The sequence below is a fragment of the Sus scrofa genome, chromosome 13, assembly GCF_054392235.1.
Source record: "Sus scrofa isolate SSC_HxYL_T2T_F1_AM1 chromosome 13, Sscrofa_HxYL_maternal_Yorkshire_Landrace_v2.0, whole genome shotgun sequence".
NCBI lineage: Eukaryota > Metazoa > Chordata > Mammalia > Artiodactyla > Suidae > Sus > Sus scrofa.
In genome coordinates, this window is record NC_139395.1 from 201072033 (window position 1) to 201097621 (window position 25589).

Genomic DNA, 25589 nt, shown 5'->3' on the forward strand with positions numbered 1-25589 from the left:
GGATGAGAAGAGAGCCACAGCTTAGAAACATACATTAGGATGTTGTCAGCCTTAACGGGTGATTGGTATTTAAAGCCTGAGTGGGGATAAAACCACACAGTGAGTAATGACTAAGCTCTATGAAAAGAAGTTGATGAATGTGAAATTCAGAGATGTTTCCCACTACCTAGAAGGGTGACTGGCACAGCATCAGTGTTCAAGGGGTGCTTGTTGAGTTACTAAAGAGCATTAAAACTATGTCCCAAGGAACTGTAATATTATACAGAAAGAGGAAATCACCACCCCTCATGAGACTAAGATGTAGAGTTCCTGGAAAAACATAAGACTAATATCTTGAAAGTTGAGACAGTCATATTTCCAGAATAAAATTTGTCAACCACATTTGACCTTTCAGATGCTGCTAAGAAGTCAACGCAATTAAGTTAAAAAGAGATGAGAAGTGTGCCTATTACGTATGGCTTTGCTGAAGTGGTTGGGAGAGAAATTAGGTAGGAATAGGCTGAGGATTGTATGAGATGTTAGCAGGTTTAGACTCTATGTTAATTTAATGCTTCTAAGAAGCTTTACTATAAAGGTGAGCAGAGGGGGATAAAAAAAGTCAGTGTTAGGACTTTTATGATGAAAAAAACTAGAGCCTGTTTCAAAGCTGATGAAGCAGATCAAGCAGTCAAGGAAATGTCAGACACAAATGTCCAGACAAAGCTACCTGAGAAGGTAGGAAATAGAATTCATCCTCTCTAAACTGTATAGCTGATACAAAACCAGAGCAGCTTACTGGAAGAGGGGGAAAAATAAAAGATTTATTTTATCTATAAAAATATCACAAAATAATACCTAATTTACTGTAACCAAATCTACAACCTGCTAAGGTCTTATGGAAAAGCCAGGTCAAAGACAGGCCCTTATACTTCAAGAACTGTTTGATTTAAGTTCTAGGAGGTTCCTTGGGGGGCAATTCTAAAAGTTGTGACGAACCCAAATAGTAACCATGAAGACATGGGTTCGATTCCTGGCCTTGCTCTGTGGGTTAAGGATCCAGCATTGCTGTGAGCTGTGGTATGGGTTGCAGATGTGGTTCAGATCTGGCATTGCTGTGGCTGTGGCGTAGACCAGAAGCTACAGCTCCAGTTCGACCCTTAGCCTGGGAAGTTCCACATACCACAGGCACAGCCCTAAAAAGCAAAAAAAACAAATGTCCTTCATATGCTTTCATCATAATTACTCTTGTAGTTATATAATCTATTACATTTTAAAATAAATATTATAAACAAACATATTTGAAATTAATTACATGTACATACGTATACACACATATATGTATATGTGCATGCATATACACATATAAGCTAGCAAATCTTAAGTCTCTAATTTGGAGAAGATATGGAATTTAAAAGTTAATTTTGTTTTGATTTAATTTTTAAATAGCATGCATTATAAACTGTCCAAATAAAGTTTACGGACTTTGAATTTAAAAATCAATTACTTATGTGCATTCAGATATAATTAATTTCTTGTAAGCAACAGGCTAAATCTAGGGAACATTTATTTGTTGGACTGAGGAACTATTTTTTAACTATAGGCTTACCTCACATTCGTATGTAATATATTCAATTGATAATGATAGCTTTTCTATGTATGTATCTTAGTTGATACCACATTCTCCATAGTTTATGATTCTAATTTAAAAGTATTTGGTGATTAATAATATTTTCTTATTTTCACTTATTAAATATGTATTTATTTGGAAAGCTATGTTTTTTGATTCACATAGAAATAGATTGTGCAAAAATCACAATCATGTTCCCTTTTGGGATATTCATACAGCATAATTCCATCCATTTTATTTTCTAAATAATAAATATGTTTCATGGTGATGACAAATTTATTCTTATGAAAATATTTATAAAACTATCCATGGAACTAGGGGCTGATAAAACACTTTTTATTGATTTGTTCTGTAATTTTAATGACTATTTCTAACATGGTGGAATGAACATAATTTATCGCTTTAAAAAATTCTTGTAGATAAACTTATTCTGAGAAAGAAATTCACTATTTCTTTTGGCTTACAACGTGTTCGATATTGTTGGTTTTAACCAAAAAAGGCTTGACTATCTTTTAGTAACCGCTTCCTTTTTTTCCTCTTATTACTGTGATTTGAAGACATTTAATTTTAACATTGACTCTCAATGTAATTTGGTGGCAAATAATTCCATCAGGTCTCAAGATCTGATAGTAAAATAATTCTGGCATCTGAAATCAAGCATGTACTACAACCATGAAAGTCCCTTCAAATTTAAAACTAACGAAGAAATGACACATATCACCACAAATAAATATATTGCTAAATTTTTTTGGTTAATTTGTATTTTCATGGGCTTTTGATTATACTTGTAATGAACTTCAGAATAAAATTATTTTGATGGAATTCATTCTAGTTCCAACAAAGCTAGTATACCTGTTCACCTCTAAATAATTCAACATGGACAGAAAATAAATCATTCAGGTGTATGGCAAATACTTAAATATTCTCTTAAGGTTAAATTTAAGATTATTTTAGAATACAAGTTGAAGAAATTCTAAAACATTGGTGAAATTGAAGTTCAATTAATGGGTAAATACTTCATTTTAATATTTGGAAATCACAGTCAAATCTAGATTTCAATGATACATTCAAAACAGTATTTATTTGATTTAGCATATAATGCAAAAGTCTATGAATTATTTTCATGATCCTAGCTTCCCAAATTTATTTTAAATGAGGAAAAATAACATATATGTAGAGGATACCTATGACCAGTTGAGTTAATCTTTCTTGCTTCTCATCTTATTGCAAATTTTCATTGTATAAACTTATAATTTATAATTACATTTCTTGGTACTTTACTCATATTAAAAATACAACTACTTTTATTAAATATGTTTTCTAAAAAATATGGTAGCAAAAATCTGTCACTAAACGTAGCAGAATATGATGCACTCATATTTAAGTAGCAATGTGAATTTACCAGTAACATAGTAGAATGATTAATGACCCTTCTCTAATACATTTTGTCTTAAGTAAATAATATTGAGTTTGCATTTAAGGAGTCAATAGTAGAACTAATGTCTGAGTTATGTGAAATAATCTTTATTACTATTGAGCCTCAATTATGTTTTTAATATGTGAAAATTATGTAGAAGTATTTTATAGTAGATTTTTTTATTTTTGTCTTGTATCAAAGTGATTTTTGCAGATAATTGGTGATGGCTTTATGTAAATCTTGTATTAATTATTTTCTCTTTTTTTTTCCTTTCCTACTGTCACTTTTTTCTTTTCCTTTATTTTCATATTTGTAATTCTACTCTTTTTTCCTTAATTATTTTATTCTTATTCTACTTTCAAAAATAATTTTCAACATGCAGATAAATGCTGTGAAGCGAATAAAGGCGAAAATGGAAGCCAGTCATGGCAGCTGAATGCTGCTGGGTTTTCTTTCATTATAGCCATAAGTTTGTCTTGCATGTTTTAATGTCATTATATCATATGATATTTCCTTTTATGCCCTGCAAATTTACAAGGCTGATCTAAAATTATAATAAAATATTTTCTAAGGTTCAACTAATTATGCATGTATCCTCACCCGTGAACAATTAGCCTTTTTTCATTCCCAATTTGTTGAATATTAGTGTAGATAATTTGCCAGAAAATTGCTGAAGGAAGCTGAACCAGGATTGTTTCTTCCAGGTACCAGTTCACAGTATAACTTGCTTCATTCTAAACTTTAATTTCTAAAATTTATGATATTAAGTATCATATCACCTTCACTTGGAACTTAAGCATTTACTACATCTAACTTTCATTTGATTATTTTGAATATATAACTCAGTATTCATGACCATACATTGTATAAATAGAAAATTTATTACGTAGAATTGTGGATCTTTTAATATTACTTCCAATTGTTATTCTTTTCAATGTATGTTTCCAACTTTATAAATGTTTATACTATTTCATAGTGTTTACCATTTATATAAATCATAAACCTAATGACTTTATTATATTAGTTGTGTATTCTATTGTGCTGCCTTATTTTCCTTTCATTGACCTAAAATGTCATAAGGAATAAAAGTAAAAGAGTTTCTTTTCTTCAATTCAAATACCAAGTTTTAGAAAAAAATCCACCTTTTTTTTATTAAGTGAAAATATCTTTCTGCAGTTGCCCCAAAGTAAATAATAAATTAAATGTTTAAAAACTTGCACCCTGTGCACTAGATTTGAATTGTGTTTTGAGGGGGCATCACATATTCCTAGTCTAACAACATAGGCTCTTTTTATTTCTTTTTTCCTGGACACCTGAGTCAATTGCTTTGGAAGGATCAGAGAGATAAGTAAATATTTTAGCTACTACTTTTAAGACACTGAAATTGAGATGAGAAGGAGGTTACTAGATTCCAGCCTTCAGAGGAGGCTTGATTTGAGGGAGTAGCATGAGTAATGTTTTTTATATTCACATTTCCATTCATTACAAAATGAGAAAAGAGTGTTTTGTGGTTTTACCACCAATCACACCCTAGAAAGTGATTCTTTTTACTCATTGAGGACAATTAGGAAGCAATCAAATTTACATCTATTAACAAAAATGACCATAATTTACATGGTAAATCAAATTATTGAGTTCTGGGCTTTGAGATTCCTTCATCAAAACTATTTTGTTGTGTGAAAGTATTTTCTTTTTTAAAAGAAATACCTATACATTATTCATGTAAGGTCTAAAGGTAGACCTGCATTTGGTAGTCTGTTTTCTTAAATTTATCTTTTCCAAACTCTTTGCTATTGACTGCTGTACTTCAGTGCAGAGGTGACTCTTCCACAGGGTAAACATACTTATGCATGTCTTCTCTCTCCCCTGCTGAGACAAAGGGATTTCCCAATTCAATTCCTGCAGTATGGGAATTTAATCTATTTATTGGGAATGATTTAATTTTAAAATTAAAATAGTAAATAGTCAGTGTACTGTTGATTAAAGAACTAATTATAATTGCACATTACACTCCATGATTGCATATTACATTCCATGGGTTTGGATAAGACCTGTAGGTATGTTGATTACTAATATGTAACAAGTACTGGGAAAGAAAGAAGTTCCAAAAACACTTTTTAAACAATTAAATAGTTTTTCTCATTCATTATAACCTGACTGGATCTCTCCAATGAGTTGTAAATATTTCCATGAGAAACTCATAGAAATTGTCTTGATTTAGTATATAATTACATGATAATTTTGTTGAGAATGTAGACCATGTCTTTTTTTTTCTTTTTTGGTCTTTTTGCCTTTTCTAGGGCCACTCCCATGGCATATGGAGGTTCCCAGGCCAGGGGTTGAATCACAGCTGTAGCCACCGGCCTACGCCAGAGCCACAGCAACACGGGATCCGAGCTGCATCTGTGGCCTACACCACAGCTCACGGCAATGCCAGATCCTTAACCCACTGAGCAAGGCCAGGGATCAAACCCGCAACCTCATGGTTCCTAGTCGGATTCGTTAACCACTGCACCACGACGGGAACTCCTAGACCATGTCTTTAGTAAGATAATAGTGTTGATTTTTTTTTTTTTGGAAATTATATGTTCTGTAAATGAAAGTCACCAAAAAATGTTGTGAAGAATATTCAGTCTGGTTTACATGATACCGAGACTTACTTTGGATAGTTCAGAAAAGAACTTAAAATTAAAATTCTAATATCTTAGAATTATTTACATTTAATGATTTTTTCATTTAGATTTTCTAAATATCTAAGTTCAAATCAAGATATTAATGCTAAAATTAATAAGCTGTCTATTTATCATTTGGCCAAATGTCCTTTCTTAGATGAATAGATTTTCATAGTTCTAAGATATACATAAACTAAAAAAAATTATTAAACATCTTAAAATAATAGACTCTCTGCTTTGCTTTACATTTATAAGGAAAGGAAAGCAGAAAACTGTAAACAATGGAGCTATTGCATTTCAAAACATGAGATATTAGAGATTGTAAATTACTTCTTGGATATTTATTTACATCTTAATAATATGTAAGTGTTGCTGAATTATCTTTTTCTTACCTGATCTTTACTTTTGTTATATGCAATCATAAAGTGTAACTGACAGTGCATTTTTGCCTAATTAGTATCTGCTGTAAGTCTAAATAAATATGATTATTGGTAAGTAAGTCATGAAAAATTTCCCTAGTGTCATCTAATGACTTTTTTTCATCCAGTGGATTTTGAAATAAAATTCTGTGTCTGAAATGTAGAAATATGAACTTGTGTGTAAGGTGAGTTTTATGTTATTCACTATATATAATCAGAAATATGTGCCCATGTTTATTTATGTATATATTTTATCATCAAATGTTAAATCATTCTAAAAGTTTGTCTTGACTGTTTTATACCATTTATAAAGTTAGGTTGATTTGCTTATACATATGTGCATATGGAGTACTAGGATTAGTTTTTAATGTAAACTTGAATGTGTCCTTTCTTCTTCCAATCCTTTTGCAGTTCTATCTTCTTTCTTGCATTTATCATCCTGTCTCTCTACCCCAATTCAAAGTCTGATTATTTCTCAGCTAGATATAAGGCCTTATCAGACCACATTTCAGATAGGCTAACAGATTATGCTTAGGAGGTAGCAATAAAAGCCTCTTTCCTATGAATTTTTTTCTCACAGGGAGAACCTTACATAAATTGTCATTTTTAATCCTCTCTGTCTTAATATTAATATTCATTGGGAATAAAGGCATTTTATAAACTCTACCCATATTCTTTCCCAAACCATTATGCAAGTGTCCAGATGTTCGTTCATTACTGGCAGAAATGATCAGCATTGAAATTCTTAATTATTTTGTTCATTTTTCTTAGTATTTTTTCTTTTTCTTAGCCTAAAGCATCTCAGGTGTTTAACAATTTTAAATAAATGAATGAATAAACAAATTCTAGACATTGGCTTATCATTGTATATGTCAATAACATGTATAAAACAAATAGTTGCACAACTTTATTGCAGATAATTTTGACTTTTTAAGTAGTCATCATTTCCTTTAAAATTAATAGTTAAAATTGGAGTTCTCTTGTGGGTGAGTAGGTTAAAGGTCCAGCACTGTCATTGTTGCAGCTTCGGTTGCTACTGTGGTTCGGGTTCAGACCCTGGCCTGGGAACTTCCACATGTCATAGGTGTGGCCAAAAAGAAAAAAAGAGAGAAGAGAATAAAAATAAAATTAATAGTTAAAATTACAAGTATGCATAGTAGTTCATAGCTTTTACAATTTGGGTTAATTTATAAATCATTATACCACCATTTTCTATATAAGAATTCCCATTAATTATATTTAATTAAAATTAAAATAATGAAAATTCCACAATATTTTTAAGTCTGGACAGCTGGATTCATGATTACTCAGTTATATTGAACAAAATAGAGTGTGCAAGGGAAAATTGGACCATGTATTTTGGATATTGATGAGTACTTTCAGATACATGGAAAGTATTTTATTTATTAACATAATATACCTACACTAAGAATGAAGAAATAAGATTACAAATGATTTTAGTAATTCAAGATGGATGCTTATACCACAAATATATTAGTTAAGTATATTTGGATTTAGCTTTCAGAAATAGCTAGTATCATATTTAATACTTCCAGTTCATAATAGTTAATTAAGAAATATCTCTAGTCATGTAAAATTATCTGAAAATTTCTGCCCATTTGTTTTTGATAATGATATTTGCAGGATTAAGAGCTTTAAATAAATAACCTCTTATGACACTACCTAAATTAAATATTATCTTACCTAAATCTGTAAGGCATTATGTAATATCCTTTAAACCACCTTTGACTAAGTACTATTTAAGTATGCTTTTTCTTATTTGGTTTTATTTCCTTTAATTCTTCCTTTTAATTTTTTTCTGTCTAATATTTTCTCTCTCCCTCCCTTCCTCTCTATTCTCCATCTCAAACTCTGGTCATGAATAAATAGTGTTAATTTATTCTGTACTTTTTTGTAAATCACTGTTAAATTTTAAAATTTTGGAATTTGTGGTGTGTGTGTATGTCATAAAGCCTTTAACAAGGCTAATGCATTGAATGGATAGCTTAAATTTATATATTTTAAATGATTGAAAACACAAATTTCTTCAAATAGCTCTGAAATTATTTCCATATAAGTCAAAATTGGTAAAAAGTCTGTATTTAAATAAGCTGATTTTGTCATTTAAAATGGGAGTATTATTTCATCCTATTAATACTTGATAGTTAATCTTAGAATTCAGAAAATATGAACAGTAAATTTTAGGTGCTAACTGAAGGAAAAAATCTTTCTAACATCTAATTAACATATTCTTTTCCAAGTTACCATATAAACAAGAGTATTTTCTAGAGTTAACATTTTTAATTTTTAATGTAAAGTTGTATATTATTTTTTTATTTCATGCTACTTAAAAATTTGATATAATGCATGAAAATTATTAAAGTGAAATTTTCCATCCAACATTTATATGAAGGAAAGGATTCAGTAAGTATAAATCTAATTTAATTGTTCTGAAATAAAATGGAGATGGGAGTTTAATATCAGTAATTTTTTTCCAAGTACCTCTGGTTTCCTTATTTTAAGATTATGAACTGGATAGACATCTCTGGTTGTAATCCACCCCTTCTTCATAGTTATTAACTAATTGAAAGCCTAAAATATCTGTCCCTAAATGTTACAGAAAAAGAGGGTTATCCTATAAAATGTTTAGAAAAATTGAAATACATACTAGCCAAGGAAAGCACATATATTCAAAATTCTATTAGTATATCTGAGGTGATCTGAACTGCAGCTGATGTCCTCATGTCTTTGTTGGTAGATAATTATTTGAGCTAGTTTTTAAAAGTATGCTCATACAAGTGTAATTAAATTTTAAGTGGAACTAGTCCAATGTTGTTTGTGTTAAGTCTAGATATTGCAAAATTTCTTAATTTGTGTAAGTTAAAGTTAAATTCAAGTATTCTTCATCACTCCACTTTAGGTAATAGGCATATAGTTACACATTGCATAATACTAAGAAGTAGCATAAGTTTTAAAATATACCATATTTATTTTGTTTTATCTATTACTAAATGACACTATGAAATAAATCTCTAGAAAATCATTTTTTTTCTAAAGGCAAGCAATTAAAAATTACTGTTTAAAATAACATCCACAATTCATGAACTTCTTTCAAAAATATTTTTATCTCACATCTTACATTGATTCTGTGTATAACACTTCTGTTTTTAAAGTGACTATTTCTGATCATTTTAATTGCATTTGTTTTCATCATAACTTATTTTCTTGGGGAAAAATGTATGTTATATATGTATTGTCCTCAGTATCATTTCTTATTTAAAACCCCTGACATAATATCCAGCACTATGTGTAATCCTATGCATGAGTTTCATAGTATATTAAATGTCATTTTATTTTCTGTACCTCTGTGTCTCCATTGTTGTAATAAAGAAAACTGACGAAAAGCTTTGTTATATGTGTTTTCTTTATTACTGGTACAAACCTTTTCTGTCTTCGTTGTGTGTTTTCATTTCTAACTTGATCAAATTCAATATCCAAGTGTAATAAATGTATGATCATTGAGTGATTTCTCTTTGGGTATAAATAATACATCATCTGCAGACCCAAGTGGCAAAAATAATTTAGGAACAATATCATATACTGTTACTTTCATAGCTAGCTCTATGATCTTCTTAGAAACTTTTATTACTAGTGGGAGGCCAAAATAATCAGAGGGTATCTTAATGAAATACATGAATATGGTTATAATTTAAATAATATAATGATTGGAGAGTAGTGTCCATTGCCAGCAAAAATTTATAAAAGCAGACATAAATGCTTAAAGTGACTTTTCTCCATTTCCTTTGGTTAGTATAGTACTATAACTCAGTTTGAGCACCCTGAGAATAAAGTTATAGAAAATCATTAAAGTTCTTGATTCATCCACAGTCAAGGTATGAAACAAAAATCGCTTCAGAAGTTTTCAAATAACAGTAATAATACAAAACCAGAGCAGCTTCTCTTTTTTACCATGTACTTTGTTACACACTGCATGGGTAATGCCATAAGTGCCATATTTTGTTTATTCATAAGTACCATGTCTCTAATAGTTAAGATGAGAAGAGTGAGAACTAAAGAGATTGAGGAATTTATATAGTAAAGAGTCACAGTTAGAACCCAATTCCAGTGCTCTTTCTAAAACATTGTTACTTTTTGTTTGTTTGTTTTAGCACTGAACCTGGGTTCACATGATATTTTTTAATATGTAAATTATTCAATTAGTTTCTATAAAGTGGAAAAAATAACATCTGGTTTAGACATGAATATGTATTTCCCTTATTCAAACATAGTCAAGTGTTGCATTGCCAGATAAAAAACAAATAGTGTAGAAATTACAAAAGAGAAAATATTCATTTTCAAGATTTATATTATTTTAAGGTACACTTAGTCTTTTTTACTCTAGGATAGTCCACTCTCAGATGTCTATCTTAACATATACCACTTGTTAAAAATGTTTTCACACCATTTCAAAGTGAAAGTTTTTATATAATACTTAATTTTGTTGTAATATTGAACTTTTCAGTTGATACAATAGCCACAAAAGTTTTATATATTAGGAGAGACAGTTAAGTTGTTCTCAGTTCTCCTTTTCACTTTTCCTGACACCATTAACAATGAGATGGTATCAAGTGGGAAGTATCTGGGAGGTCTTGGATATTTTTTAGTGAGTTTCACAGTAATTTTATTTTAATTTATTAACATATCACCATACTGTTTTGAGCCACTGTGAGGAAACTAAAGAGATTTGAGAAAGTTTATTCTGATATTTTAATGAAACATCATTATTTTATTATATCAATAAGTATCAGAAGAATGACTAGTCATTGACATGGTGGAGCAACGTATATTCAATTTTCCTCTTAAGTTTATTAAATTATACAATCAAGGCATAGTTAAATCTCCCATATATCACTTATATGGTCTTATATCTTTGACTTAATTCCTTTGATTTCTTAATTGGACCATGTGGGGGTGGGGGGGTATTGTGACAAAGAAAAGGCTGTATATTAACCAACCATTATCCCAGTAACAATGGCACTTCTTTTAGGCAGCTGTTACCTTTCTCACTTAAACTGGTACATATAGTTGCATTCCCATGATCAGAATAAACTCATATTGAGTTTATAGTCTTAACAGAATATCAAGTTAAATTTTATCACTTTCTGATTTTGTACATTTCCTGAAAACATTTTACAAGATGACTTATTTACACTTTTGGTAGAAATAGTTCATTTTTCTATTAGTATAAAATACTATTTTTATTTACTGTCTAATCAAGATAGATATTTCCATTTCAGCAACTATTTTTTTTTTATTTTAGGAAATCAAACAACTCTAATATGTTATTTTATAGCTGAGCGTCTACCATATATTCATTCAGATGCACTGTGTAATAATACATAAGTGCCCCTACATGTTTAGAGTATTTAGTTTTAATAATATAATTTTATTTTTTAAAATAACCCTAATGCAGAAATTGAGAAACAATGAACTGAATGTGTAAAAATGGGAATTTGCAAACTTAATATAAATTCCTTGGAAAATAATAATACTATCCATATATTTGTTCACATTTTCCATTTATTTTCTCATACATTTAGAAAATTCAGAGGTATGTATATTTAAGATTTATAATAAAAAAGTTAAACTTTTGGGACTTTCAACAAGCCATTTGATAAATATTAATTGTAGTTTAATATTATATGGGTGTGATTCAATTTTGTAATATAGTCTTTAAGAAAATATATTTTCTGTTTGTACAAAAAAAATTTAATTTCCATTTTTCATATATGGAATAGCCTTTTAGTATTAGCAGAAAAAAAATGAAATAGGCCAATTAATGATTGAATCAGGAGATAAACAAATTAAAACATTCAATTTGTTTAACTCTAGCTGGTATCTATTTTGATCAAAATCATTTCAGTCTAAAAAGCTCCCTTTCCTAGTGTCCAATAAGACATTCATTATCTTATGGGAAATAACTAAATAAACTCCAACAAAGCAAACTGAACAGATACCATAAGTTTTAAACTGTATATGAAGAAATTATGGAGTAGTGGGGTAAAAATAAACTTGAAATGCAGAAGTTTGGGTGGGTAATTATGATATATAAAATTTTATATCTTTATTCCATTTTTAACAGAGTTTTGTTGCAAGAGGCCTACATTCCAATATACTTTGCAATTTGAAATATCAGTTTAGATAAGAGCATGGATATTCTATTGTACATTGACTTTAGAAATTTCACAATTTCTCATGATATATTGTTGCACCAGATTTGTAATGACAATTATTAAAAATACTTATTTCTAAAGTATTCAGCTATTTGAAACATTTATCAGAAAAGTGTTGTTATCTACTATTTCTTTTTAGGCAGATATTATTTTTTAAAATTAACACATTTTAGGAGTTCCCTTGTGATACAGTGGGTTAAGGATCTGGCCTTGTCACCACAGAAGCTGGGTCACTGCTGTGGCACAGGTTATATCCTTGGGCCAGGAACTTACACAACTTTTTTGGCTGAGGGTTGGCCAAAAAAAAAAAAAGAAAAAGAAAAAGAAAGAATGAAAAGAAAAATAAAATTAACACAGTTTATTTTATTTAATTATTTGATTCTCTTTCTTACATTAAAACTCATACTGAGAATTTGACAAGTTTCCATAACATTCCCATAGAAGAATAATAACTTTATATTTTAAATTATTCACTTTTTATAGAGAACTATCTTAAAAGGTAAATACTAAAACTTTAATGGGAACTGGGTAAATATTTTTTTAAAGGGCAAAAGTTATGCACTATTTGAAATGTCACTTCATTTAAAAGTATACAGAATAATTAAATATATAACTTTATATTTTTATTTAGTCTTTTACAGTGGCTATTTTTAAAATATATTAACAGAATTCCATTGTGATTCAGCAGAAATAAACCCAACTAGTACTCATGAGGATGCAGGTTCCATCCCTGGCCTCGCTCAGTGGATTAAGGATCTAGCATTGCCATGAGCTGTGGTATAGTTCACAGATGTGGCTCTGATACCACCTTGTTGTGGCTGTGGTGTAGGTCAGCAGCTGTAGCTCTGATTCTGACACCTAGCCTGAGAACTTCCATATGCCACAGGTGTCCCCCTTGTCCCAAAAAGTAAAATAAAATATATTAATAGACATAAATTGGAGTTCCCTTCTGGCTCAGCAGTAATGAACCCAGCTAGTAACCATTAGAACTCAGGTTTGATCCCTGGCCTTGCTCAGCTGGTTAAGGATCCGGCATTGCTGTGAGCTGTGGTGTAGGTTGCAGACGTGGCTTGGATCTGATGTTGCTGTGGCTGTGGTGTAGGTCAGCAGCTGCAGATCCAATTTTACCCCTAGCCTCGGAACTTCCATATGCCACAGGTGTGGCCCTAAAAATCAAAAAAACAAAAAAAAAAAACAAAAAAAAAAAAACAAAAAACAAACAAAACAATACACATAAATGAATGTTAATTCAATTGCTACTCACAAATTAAAAAAAACAGCTACTTCCTTGCTTCTTAAAGAGGGGTTGACATACTTATCTGTATTATGGCAACAGGTGTGGAATCATGGAATTGGAGAAGGGAAAACTGAACAGACATTTCATAGCCATAGACCAGGCATCTACTAGCTCCTGCCTAACCATTGCAACATGCTCTATTTCCCTGTCTGTGTATCTCTATCAACTCCCTACCATCTTTTATGAAAACATCACAGTTTTTGTTGGCAGTGATGTTTATTTATTTTGTTTTGGTTGATTTAATTTGTTTACCGATTGCAAGGTCCATTCTCTTTAACCTCATCAATTATCACTTAATCAGAGACATCTTCCTCCAATAACACCCAATATCATATCTCTAATATCCAGGCATATATGCTAATTTCAGAATATACTGTGTATTTTCATACATCTCCATCTTTGCTCACATCATGTTCTGACCAGAATGGCGCCTCTCAACATGCAGAAAAATTCTTCAACACCATCTCAAAAGTTATCTTCTCTCTCATGCTTTCCTTGACCAATAACATCCACTTACATCTATCTGCCCAGGTCACATTATTTTTCACCAATTACACTGTTTTTCAGTTTCTAAATTACATATCTCGCTCACTTCTCTCAATACATTAAGAACTCCCAGGGAATAGTGTCCTTTGCCTTTTCTTAAATTTTATTCCCACAACTGCTCGATAAAGTTGTTTAATAACATTGTGATAAATTAAAAGGTGATCCCCTGCCCATGATGAATTTATCCCTGGGCAAAAAGATCACTTTTGCAATATAAAGGAATAGATGCAATTTTGAAAAGATATTTAATTTATAATTCTGCATTTGTAAACTAACATGTATAGAAAAAGAAACATATATAGAAAAAGACAGACATGTATAGAAAAAAGTGTAGTGTTTTACATTTATAAAGTCACTTATGTAATACACATATTTATAATTCCCTTCCTGTTATTAAGCCAAATAGCCTCAATTAGCTAATTTTTCTTGCCCCAAATCAGATACATTGTAAAAAAAATGGGGGGAGGGCTGAATTATCAGACTTCTTTCAAACAATACCTCTTAATAAGGAGAAATGACTTGAAGGGAAAATTTGGATTAATATTGAGTTCATATTTTAAAAACAGTTATACATGTAATATCAGTTTGACAGAAAAATCAAATTAACTAAACAGAGACAGAGTAATAGGGAATATGTAATGTGAAATACAATCTTTACCCCCCAAATAACAGGGTTGTATGAAAATAAATTTGATAGTAGGCATATGTCTACATCAACATTATTTAACTGAGTTCATTCAGAAAAGACATAACCATATTTTTAAGATGTAACAAAAATATTATTTTCCCAGAGTTCCTGTTGTGGCTCAGGTGGTTGGTTAACAAATCTGACTAGGAACCATGAGGTTGCGGGTTCAATCCCTGGCCTCGCTCAGTGGGTTAAGGATCCAGCGTTGCCGTGAGCTGTGGTGTAGGTTGCAGACATGGCCGGGATTCTGTCTTGCTGTGGCTCTGGCGTAAACCGGTGGCTACACTTCCGATTATACCCCTATAGTATATATATATTATTTTCCCCAAATGCAATCTTTTCTAAAAGACTCTTTTTCATTTTCTCTTAAATGATGACAGTATTTTTTTCATAGCCATCACAGATTTATTAGCACTATGTATTTTTCCTTTAAATCATTGACAGAAAAATGCATGAGATTTCAAATTGTACTTACAGTTTTCACACAGCAAGTTCGGTGAGCAATTAAATATGTGAATAAAATGAACACAAGTGCAGTAAAAATTTGCTAATAATGAGTGCATTTTGTTGGGAAGCTGAATGATGTAAATGCTTTATCTCATAAATACCATGAGTTGTCCAAAAGGAAACTGATGACAAAATAAAAGATTAGAACACAAAGAAAGTACTAACTTAATTTACAAAGGAAACTTTCTGGAGTTCCTGTTGTGGCAAGCAGAAACGAATCTAACTAGCATGCATGAGGATGTGGGTTCAAGCCCTGGCCTCACTCAGTGAATCGGGATCCAGCATTGCCATGAGCTGTGTGTAGGTAGGTCACAGACAAGGGTTGGATCCTGTGTTGCTGTGGCAATGTTGTAGACCAGCAGCTACAGCTCTGATTTGACCCCTAGCTTGGGAGCTGCAGCTCTGATTCGACCCCTTGCCTGGGAATTTCCATATGCCTTGCAGGTGCCACCCTAAAATAAAAAAAAAAAAAGAAAGGAGACTTTGATTCACTTTGTAGTAAACTTTTGAGAGTTTTAATCTATTTTTTTATTTCAATGAATGAATATGTTTATAATATTGTACAAAATAATCATAACAATAGAAGCAATGATAAAGATAAGCCAAAAATCCAAAAGTAATGTTCAACTAAAGACGACAAAATGAATTACAGAAGAGAATGCAACAATAAAGAAAAGTAGATATTCTTGTCCTCAATCCAAGCAAATGTCATTGTCATCTGTCAGAGACAACAACATCATTATTGATAATTATCTTGCTTTCATTCATTTTAACATCAAAGATCAAGATTTTAATTTGACATACAGAAGTAAGGGGATGATCAAAAAGATAATTTACTATTGAATAATGAATAAATGAAAAAATAATTAAACTAAAAACTTCTTGAGTTCTGCTCATAGTGAGATGGATAATTCAAACTAGAAGAATGAAAATATACTTAAGCTTTAGGCCTTAAAAAAGAGTGCTTATCAATTTTTTAAAAACACATAAAATATAAATATGTAATATAATTTTATGTATCACAGCTCATGAACACTAGCAATATTCAAATCTTTATACTTGCTAAAATCTAGGAAAGTTTTGGGTAAAAGTAGGTAAGTTCTAATTTTAGAAAAAAGATATTATAAACAAATAATTAGTAATAAGAGGTTGCTATAAACAACCTGAGCACAAAGTAATAGTTATAGACGTGCAATGATAACATATTTGTTTAGTGTTTTGGAATTCCCAAAGTACCTTCACACATGATTCTCAGAGAATGTTTTAGCTAGGATACGTGGTGATTACTGTCCATATTTCATCAATAATGAAACAGAATACAATTATAATTATGATTTAGATATATCTAATTGTAGTGTGTAGGCCACAACATGAGTGAACAATACCATGGTGGATATAAAAAATATTAGCATTCTGATCAATATTTTGTATCATTTTAATTTCTTATTTTCGTTTTGTAATTGTACATTGCATTATTTTCAAAGGATAACTTATTATAAAATATTGCCCATTTAAAATTTAAAAGAAAAATACATATCTTTGGAAGACGTATTCATTTTTTTCTCTAGGTGTATCAGGAAGCAATAAAAAAGTAGCTTGGATTAGAGGAAGAATGTTAACTCGAGTCATAGTTGCTCTTGAGTTTGTTGTTTGAATTTTTAAAACATTTTGAATTAAGAACAAAGGGTGGGGGAAAAAAATGGAAATTGTATTTTTAATCATCCTTGCTGGTTCTATTTGCAACCATTTTCTGCTCTGCTGTTTGCAATGTGCTATTTGCAATGTTCTTCTCGATGTATTGACCGGACATTGAAAACCTCAGAAGTTCGAACATTTGTTTCAAACTGGCATGTTAAATATGAATCAAAGTTGAATGGATCCATCCACTCAAAGATAATAACTGTTACCATTAATTCAGGAGACCCATAGTCATGATTACGTGGAAGACAAATGTGTTATTTGGATAAATAGTTAATAGTGGGACATTGTGCCCAGATTGTTACTATCCATAATTTCAATGTTTCCCTCTTTAATAATGAATTTTATAACTTACATGAATCAAAATTCTTTTTTGTTTTTCCTATTTGTGATGGTATGTGCAAAGGTGATCTGAAAGTCATGTTGTTTCAAACATATAAAATAAGTAGATACTTGGCATCATTTTTCTAAATACCAAAAATACATAAATATGGCATTTCTATGAGTATGCCTAATTCCTTATTTAGAATAATTGAGAGAAGACTGTCAAACCTAAAGACAAATCAGAGCTAATTAAGGTTCAGTTTATCAGGTCAGGTATTCTCTGTAGGGAAGGGAAAATCTTAATAAATGCGGCATTTCTCTACACAGATCCTCAGCGTTGGAAAATATTATTTTCTGTCTTGACAAGTGAGTTATGTCAAGAAATACAAAGCCTGCAACATTGTCTATACTGGAGGAATAATGTGATTATACTTTATTTTCAATATCCTCACTGTTTTTAAAGCTGTAAAGCTTACCGATTTTTTTAAATTTTTAACTTTTAATTTTTTAAAAATACATTTTTTTCTGTGAACACAGTTTAGATCTTAGTTTCATTTCTACACTTCGGTTCTTTCTATTTTATTTTCTTTTTCTTTTTTTTTTTTTTTTTTTTTTTTTTTTTTTGTCTTTTTGCCATTACTTGGGCTGATCCCGTGGCATATGGAGGTTACCAGGCTAGGGGTTGAATTGGAGGTGTAGCCGCCGGACTAGGCCAGAGCCACAGCAATGTGGGAGCCGAGCCACGTCTGCAACCTACACCACAGCTCATGGCAACGCCAGATCCTTAACACACTGAGCAAGGCCAGGGATCGAACCCACAACCTCATGGTTCCTAGTCAGATTTGTTAACCACTGAACCATGACGGGAAGGAACTCCATCTTATTCCTGTTGATTTGGGGAATATTAAGAAAAATATCACAGAACATTAATTTATTATTTTAAAATAATTCCCAAGCATGCAAGTGGCAGGTAGTTTGGGAAAACATCTCTTTAACAAGCACAAGAAGCTATGTGAAATCTTTAACGGTAGTAGTTGGATTATAAATTAGTGCAATATGTTTTCATTTAAAAGCATGCATTGGAGTTCCTGTTGTGGCTCAGCAGATTAAGAACCAACATAGTATCCATGAGGATGTGGGTTCCATCCCTGGCCCCCCTCAGTGGGTTAAGGCTCAGGCATTGCTATAAGCTGTGGTGTAGGTCATAGATGTGGCTCGGATCTGGAGTTATTGGGGCTTTGGCATAGGCCTGCAGCTGCAACTCAGATTTAGCCCCTAGCCTGGGAACTTCCGTATGCTGCAGGTGCGGCCCTAAAAAGACAAAAAGATAACAAAAATAAACGAAAGCATTCAATACCCAAGAGTATACCTTTTATAATGCAACAGAATTATGGTAATTCTAGAAAAAGCTCTTACTATTAACTGTATGCCCATCTTAATCTAAAAATCTTACCCTCTTGTTCCATTGTTGTGTTTTTTGGAATCCAATGAATGAAATTAAATTTGGGAAACTTACGTTTCATGCAAAAAAGGCACTTAAATAAATGTATAATAAGCCTAAAGATGTTTAATTTTTATTCTATCTTAGTACATATTAGGAAGCTCCTCTAACTCTGCACTAATTTTGTAGCACTCAATGAATGTTTGTGAAGTGTAAATGAATAAATGATCCTTTAAAAAAATTTTAAAAACTTTGTAGACACAAAAGTCTTTAAATAATCCAGATGTCCGTAAAGCTGAATAGCTAGCTGACCACTGTGGCTTAGATGAAGCTCAAATGTAGAACGCTGCCTGTTCTGTCTCCTTCCAAATAGGATCAAACATCTGCGTGTATAGATTTATACCTAGATTTTCCATAGATTACTTGATATTTGAAAGTGTGTTATACTAGGAAGAATGAAGGAAGAACATACAAACAGGAGACAAATAGACCTGCTTCTACTGTAGAAGGGTACAATATCCAGTGATGTCATGATGTACACCCAAAAGGGTTTTCTTGTTGACTTTTATATGCTTAAACTTACTATATTTAGCAACATTCCTTATGAAAATATTCGGGAACAACCACCAAATCTCCATTTTAGGACCCTTTAAATTAAAAAAAAAATTTTTTTCCATATCTCATTACAACTTTCCACATCTAAAAGTGATTCTCAATCTACAGAAAGAGTTAAATACCGAACTGTTTGAGTCAAAGGGCAATGACAAAAGATTGGACAACAACTGTACTTCGATGAAATAATTTTTTTAAAAAAGCAATGCCAGTTTTATAAATAAAGTATTCTGGTTTTTGAAAAACTAATATCAAATACATTAACTTTCATGGAAAATGAATTCCATGTTTTATCAGTGAGTTAGTTTTTACAATAGAAACATGAAAAGACATGCATAAAACACATTTGAAATGAAGTTTTTTTCTTTTTTCTTCATTTAGTGCTTCGATTTTATATTTTGATGTCAGTTAAACTGCAATTACATCAAGGTCTGGGGATATGTATTGGGTTAGCCAATTTTAGGCAATTTCTAAATGTTATGGTGTGAGAGATGCGGCTTGGAGGGAGATTGTAAAAACTCATTTAGACTGACTCGTATTTGCCGTCAATAATAAAATATGTACCTAAAAATAGATGTTTGAATTTTTTGTTCCTAAATTTTTTTTATTCAATTCTAATACAAAATCCCTTTTCGAAAGAGCAATACAAAAAGATCACTAAAAAGCTGAAAGCAAGAATTCAAGAATACATAATAGCAAGAAATACTAATACGCATAATTACGCCTCATCTAAATAGCAGTTTTTCTACCAGTAGTAGAGGAAAAAATAGATATTGACATTCTTACATAAGCAAATTATAAATTTTAATTTATTTACTATATTGTATTGCTGTTTTTTGATTATTTGATGCTGAATAATACAAAATGTTGACTTGAACATAAGTATAAAAATATAAAACTGAAACTACATAGTTTTCATTTTTCCAGAACTAATACTAAATTCTAATATTTAGATCTAATATTAAGGGCCATCCTGTGACTTAGTTCACTGTACTGCCTGGACTTCACTTTTCTTATCTAGAAGGTAGAATCCAAAACATATAATTTTTTTAGGTAATTGAGTTTAATAAAAATTATATCATAAGCACATGTGTAAGTATTCTGGGAAGCTACATAAGAGAAGATGGATTCAAAATCCTTTAAATAATTATTATGTTCAGTTTCAATTTGCTCAGTAATTAAACCATACTTAACATAAAGTTTTTGTATGTTGCTAAGAAAATAAATTATTGCTAGTCCCCAGATCCTAGTGATGCAATGTTACGTATCATTATGTCTTCATTTGTGAAACGTACACAGACAAAAGAGTGAACATTCACAATAGAGTAAATTGGTAGCAGAAGAAAAAAAAATATGAGAAAATTTAGCTTTTATAGTTATTATAGCCTAACTTCATGGAATATGAGAAAGTGTAAGCATTTAAATACATTCTTAAGCTGAATCTTTTTTAAAAAAAAACATAACTTTCAAAAAGACAACTTAAATATTTATAACATAAACCTATTTGATGCCTATCCTCTGCAAAGACAAAAAAATAAATTTGGTCTTTCCATAAAAATAACTTAAACTTCCAACATTGTAATCCTAAGTTTAAAAGGTGTAATTTTATTTCTAGGGAAAAAATAGCTATTTTAACATCAACATTACCTCACCATAAGATGCTTTACAAATATGTTTCTAAGAGCCTTTTCTAACTTAGGAATGAAGCCAATCAATATGCTGGTTTAATGCTAAAAGGTCACAAATAAAATATTTATCATTTAAAAGCTAAACTAGCTAAACCTAGGTCATTTTAAAAAAAAGTGTATTCTCAGGAGAATAATCAAGAAGAAATATATTTATTGCACTAATTTAACTTAAATATAAATATTTTTTTCACCAAACCCTCGTGTCCCTAGAATTTTGTAACAATAAAATATAAGAATAGTTCAAATACTTGTTAAATTTTTACTTAATACTGGGCAATAAATGTTCAAGGTGTTAAATACATTATTATATTCACAAAAAGCTTTCCAACGACTTCATGACTTACGTTGTAGTGGTTGTTTTCCTGGTTGTGCCTATTTCAATAAAGAGGCAGCTCAGCCTTAGAGAAGTTAAATGACTTAACCAAGGATTTTCTGACACCAAGTCACAGAACCAGGATTTTCTGACACCATGCATTTGAATAGAAAGCAAAACTCTTCACAATTGGAAAAGGTAAATGGGGATTTACGTAATGGACCAGATATTTCATCATTGACCTGTGGGGTTATTGTCTAGATGTATGTCTGCATTGAGTGGAACCTTAGAGAAGTAGAAAAGAAGTGATTAATTTAAAGCTTGAATGTTATTTGAGTTAATATATTCACAGGGGCTAAAACCCAATTGGATAGTATATTTCCACTATATTGTCTGAGATACATCCAAAATGATTACTTTTCGACTTCAAATTTTTTTTCTTTATATATAATCAAACATAGGTGAACTGTCCACATTATATTGTAATAGACTCAGAGGAGAATCATTTACATTTGAAAACAGAATAAGGAAGAAAATGTATAAAATTATTTTTTAAGTTGCTGAAAGAAATAATAGTTTGCTTGATGCAAACTATTATTTTGTAACATTAGGCATTAATTTTTAAGAAAATATTGCATATAGATATATCTTTGAAAAATGATGAATAATATTTGAAATCTCATTGTCCATTTGCGTATTGGAAATTTGCAAAAAAAAAAAAAAAGACACTAAATTCTTATGTCTGAAAAAGTACTTTTGTTTACCCAATCTTTTCCTAATGTGTGTTCATGTGATAAGACAATAGTTCTGTGAAAGCTAATAATTGCTCTGGATATGAGCTAAGCAGTTTTTTCTACACTGAAAGCATTTAATAAAATGGTAAACTTTGATAAGAGGAGATTCTGAAAATGGAATGAAATTTTTTTTTCTTCCAACATTGTTGTGTGTTTATTACTTGCTTCTCATCATCCGGAACAAAATAAGTATAATCAAAATTTTCTTGGGCATACGAGTTCCAAGTTTGTTGATTCAGTGCTTAAAGAATTCTTATTTGCAGCATCCCAAGGACACTGTAGAAATCTGAATCCTAGCACAGGATTCAAAGTTGCTTGGGTAAGTGCCAGGCACCATGTCACAAGTGTTAAGAAATGTTAAGAGTGTTAAGAAATATAAATATCATGTATTTCCTGGAAAAAATAACATAAATTTAGACACGAAACTCAGAAATATAAACTAGGATTCATACAGTTGTGACATATTCAAGACTGGCCTTTTTGTAGAAAAATCAAAGAAAGAACAGTTATATTGATTCATTTGTATCAAAATTATTTCCTCTGTTATTATTAAAGTATATTAGACCTAATTTTTAAATTATGACTTAGAAAACCTTTGTTTTACATATATTTTTTTTCAGAAGTGATTTTCTCAAAACCCAAATTTGCATTCGTCCCTCTGTCACTTGCATTTCACATCATGCACAGATTGAACATGCTAATATGATGTTGAGTGATAAATGCACTTCATTATTAAAAAGAGCAATTATAGGAGTTTGCTTGTGGTGCAGCAGGTTAAGTATCCAGAGTTGTCACTGCAGCAGCCAGGGTCGCTGCTGTGGCTCAGATTTAATTCCTGGCCCAGGAACTTCGGCATGCTGCAGGCCCAGCCAAAAAAAATAATAATAATTAGAATTTTATAATGTTACGTAAACAAGTTTTAAAATAATCATGTTGAGTCATTTTGAATAATTCTATAAAATTATCTTATACAGTTCTCTTTTTTTTCCCTCTAGATCGAACAGTATCACCACTTTAATCCTGTGTTTCCCTTGTGCTCATTTTCCTGCCTACACTGTCGTAATTGCATAATCTACCCTCATATTCCAACTACAGACATATAGCATTTGATTATTTTTGCCATACTAGCCCTTTTCTTCTTTGTCAGTAAACATATTCTACCCTATTCTCAATCACCACTTTATGGATACCTTCTGTACGACTTCTGGAATATCCTGCAACCACATGCCAAGGAAAATTGACTCCCTTCTTCCCCTACTTTTTCATGATATGACCTCAGAAAGGTCATAAGTACCATATGACCCCTAAAGTTTGCCTGTAGTCTAATATGGTTTGCTAAAATAGTAACTGGAAAATACAACTAACTATTCTAAAATGAAGATTTTAAAAATATTTGTAGGAAGATATTTTAAAGTGTATTCTGTATTAAAGCAAAGTGCTAGAGCCATCATTTGCAATTCTAAGTCTTAAAGCTAAAAAATTCTTAATGCTTCTCTTACAGAAGTTTTGACTACATTTTTCCTTTTAACAAAGAGAGAAGCTGTTTATGGCTGTGACTTTCTGATAGAATACAGTTAGGGTTATGAGCATATTCATTATTTTCCCCAAAGGGAATCAAGAAATATATTGGAAAGAAGAGTTAATTACTTAGAGTGTTTTTCCTAAGAAAATTTGTAAGAAATAATTCAAATCTTTAACATGTCAGTTGCTTAAAACATTATTTGAAAACCAGAGAATAGCTGTCAACAATCTTGAAATCGAAGTCTGCCAGTGAAGATATTTCTTCCTGTCTCTCTAGTTGACTATTTCTACATAAGATGATTTCTTTCAAAAAATATAATCTTCAAAAATTTGTGTTTAATAATTTTTTTTTTTTATCTTTTAAGACACACTTTTTAATGGTCTTGGACTTGGAGCAGTCATTGGTCTGGGAGTTGCTGCACTCTTGCTAATCCTTGTGGTAACAGACGTCAGCTGCTTCTTTATTCGACAATGTGGGTTATTGATGTGCATCACCAGGAGAATATGTGGGAAGAAGAGTGGCTCCAGTGGTAAAAGTAAAGAACTTGAAGAAGGAAAAGCTGCATACCTGTGAGTATCAGACGTCTGCGTCACCATTATGGTATGCTTTCTGTATATCACCACAAAGAGTTCCAAATTTACTTATGTTTGCTTTAGGCAAAACTTAGAGTGAAACACAAAATGTATTTCATGATAACATCACCCTCAAATGTTCTCTCCTGTTCCTACCTAGTCAACCCACACTCCTCCAGGCAATTCCTCTTGCCCCAGGCAACAAATTTTTTTCATCATAGATAATTTTTAGCTATTAAAACTTGATATAAATAGTTTCCTACAATGTGTACTTTTTTACATTTGGCTTATTTCACTCATCCTAATATTTCAGAATTTGTTTATGGCATTCTGTGTATTAGCAATTCATTTCATTTTATTGTTGAGTCATATTCTAGAGTATTTTTCCCAAGAAAATTTGTAAAAAATGCATCCACTTTTTGATGCATTTAGGCATGCATGTTCTCATATACATTCTTTTCTAGGCTTAGGGATATATGAGAATCCATTTTGCATGACTTCATTGCTTTTTTGAAATTTTTGTTTGTTTATTTTTAATCTCCAAGCCTATTTCCATTGTACTAGGCAATTTGGTTATGGCCATTTCTCATGGATAGTCTGTAAGGAATATTTTCACTTCATAGGATGATAAATTAGGTAGCATACATTTTCATCTAAAAAAATTAGGTTAAATATCTCGTCAGAATATCACCTGCTTACTTGTTGGACATAACACATAGTAAAAAATGAATCGAAATCAGGATCTATATGCTTGAGAGAAATATTAATGTATGACATAGTAAGTATTGTGGGAATGATTCACTCTTCACTATTTCCTGCTTTCCTTAGAGGAACATATTGCGCTTCCTAATAACTTGCTGTACTTTTAAATCAATATAATTTTACATATATACATATGATGATACATATATGCACACATGATTCAAAACTGAATTTTATGTCTCTTCATTCTTGCTCAACTATTGACTAAAGAGAATAAATACTAGGTGACAGGCACTGCTATACAACCTAGGGATTAAGGTGGTGAACAAACAAAAATGAAATTTGTTCACAGGGAATTCATGCTTTAATGCAGCAAGGCAGATAATAAACACTAAAAGTCAAGATGTCTGGCAATGATAAGCACTAAGAAAAATGAAAAACGGAATGATAAATTATTACTAGGAGTTGGGTCATTAAAGATTTCTCAAGGGAGGTGAAACTTAAGCTGCAGAGTAAGTGACAAAGAACCAGATATACA

General features: G+C 31.0%; 1 protein-coding gene and 1 long non-coding RNA gene across 3 annotated transcripts in view; both read left to right on the top strand.

Annotated features, from left to right (window-relative positions):
- The window catches only part of NCAM2 (neural cell adhesion molecule 2), a 503541-nt gene that overhangs the window by 467371 nt on the left and 10581 nt on the right, over positions 1–25589 (top strand). The window contains exon 16 of one of the 2 annotated variants that reach the window (XM_021070858.2): positions 24142–24346. In XM_021070858.2, coding sequence (XP_020926517.1) covers positions 24142–24346 — 205 coding nt within the window. Of the gene's footprint in view, positions 1–3405; positions 9519–24141; positions 24347–25589 lie in introns of those variants that run through there. The other variant, XM_021070859.2, reaches the window with a different exon arrangement.
- Positions 18006–22091, top strand: LOC146397837 (uncharacterized). The gene is made up of 2 exons (XR_014823738.1): positions 18006–18060; positions 18680–22091. It is a non-coding gene; the product is annotated as an uncharacterized LOC146397837 (long non-coding RNA).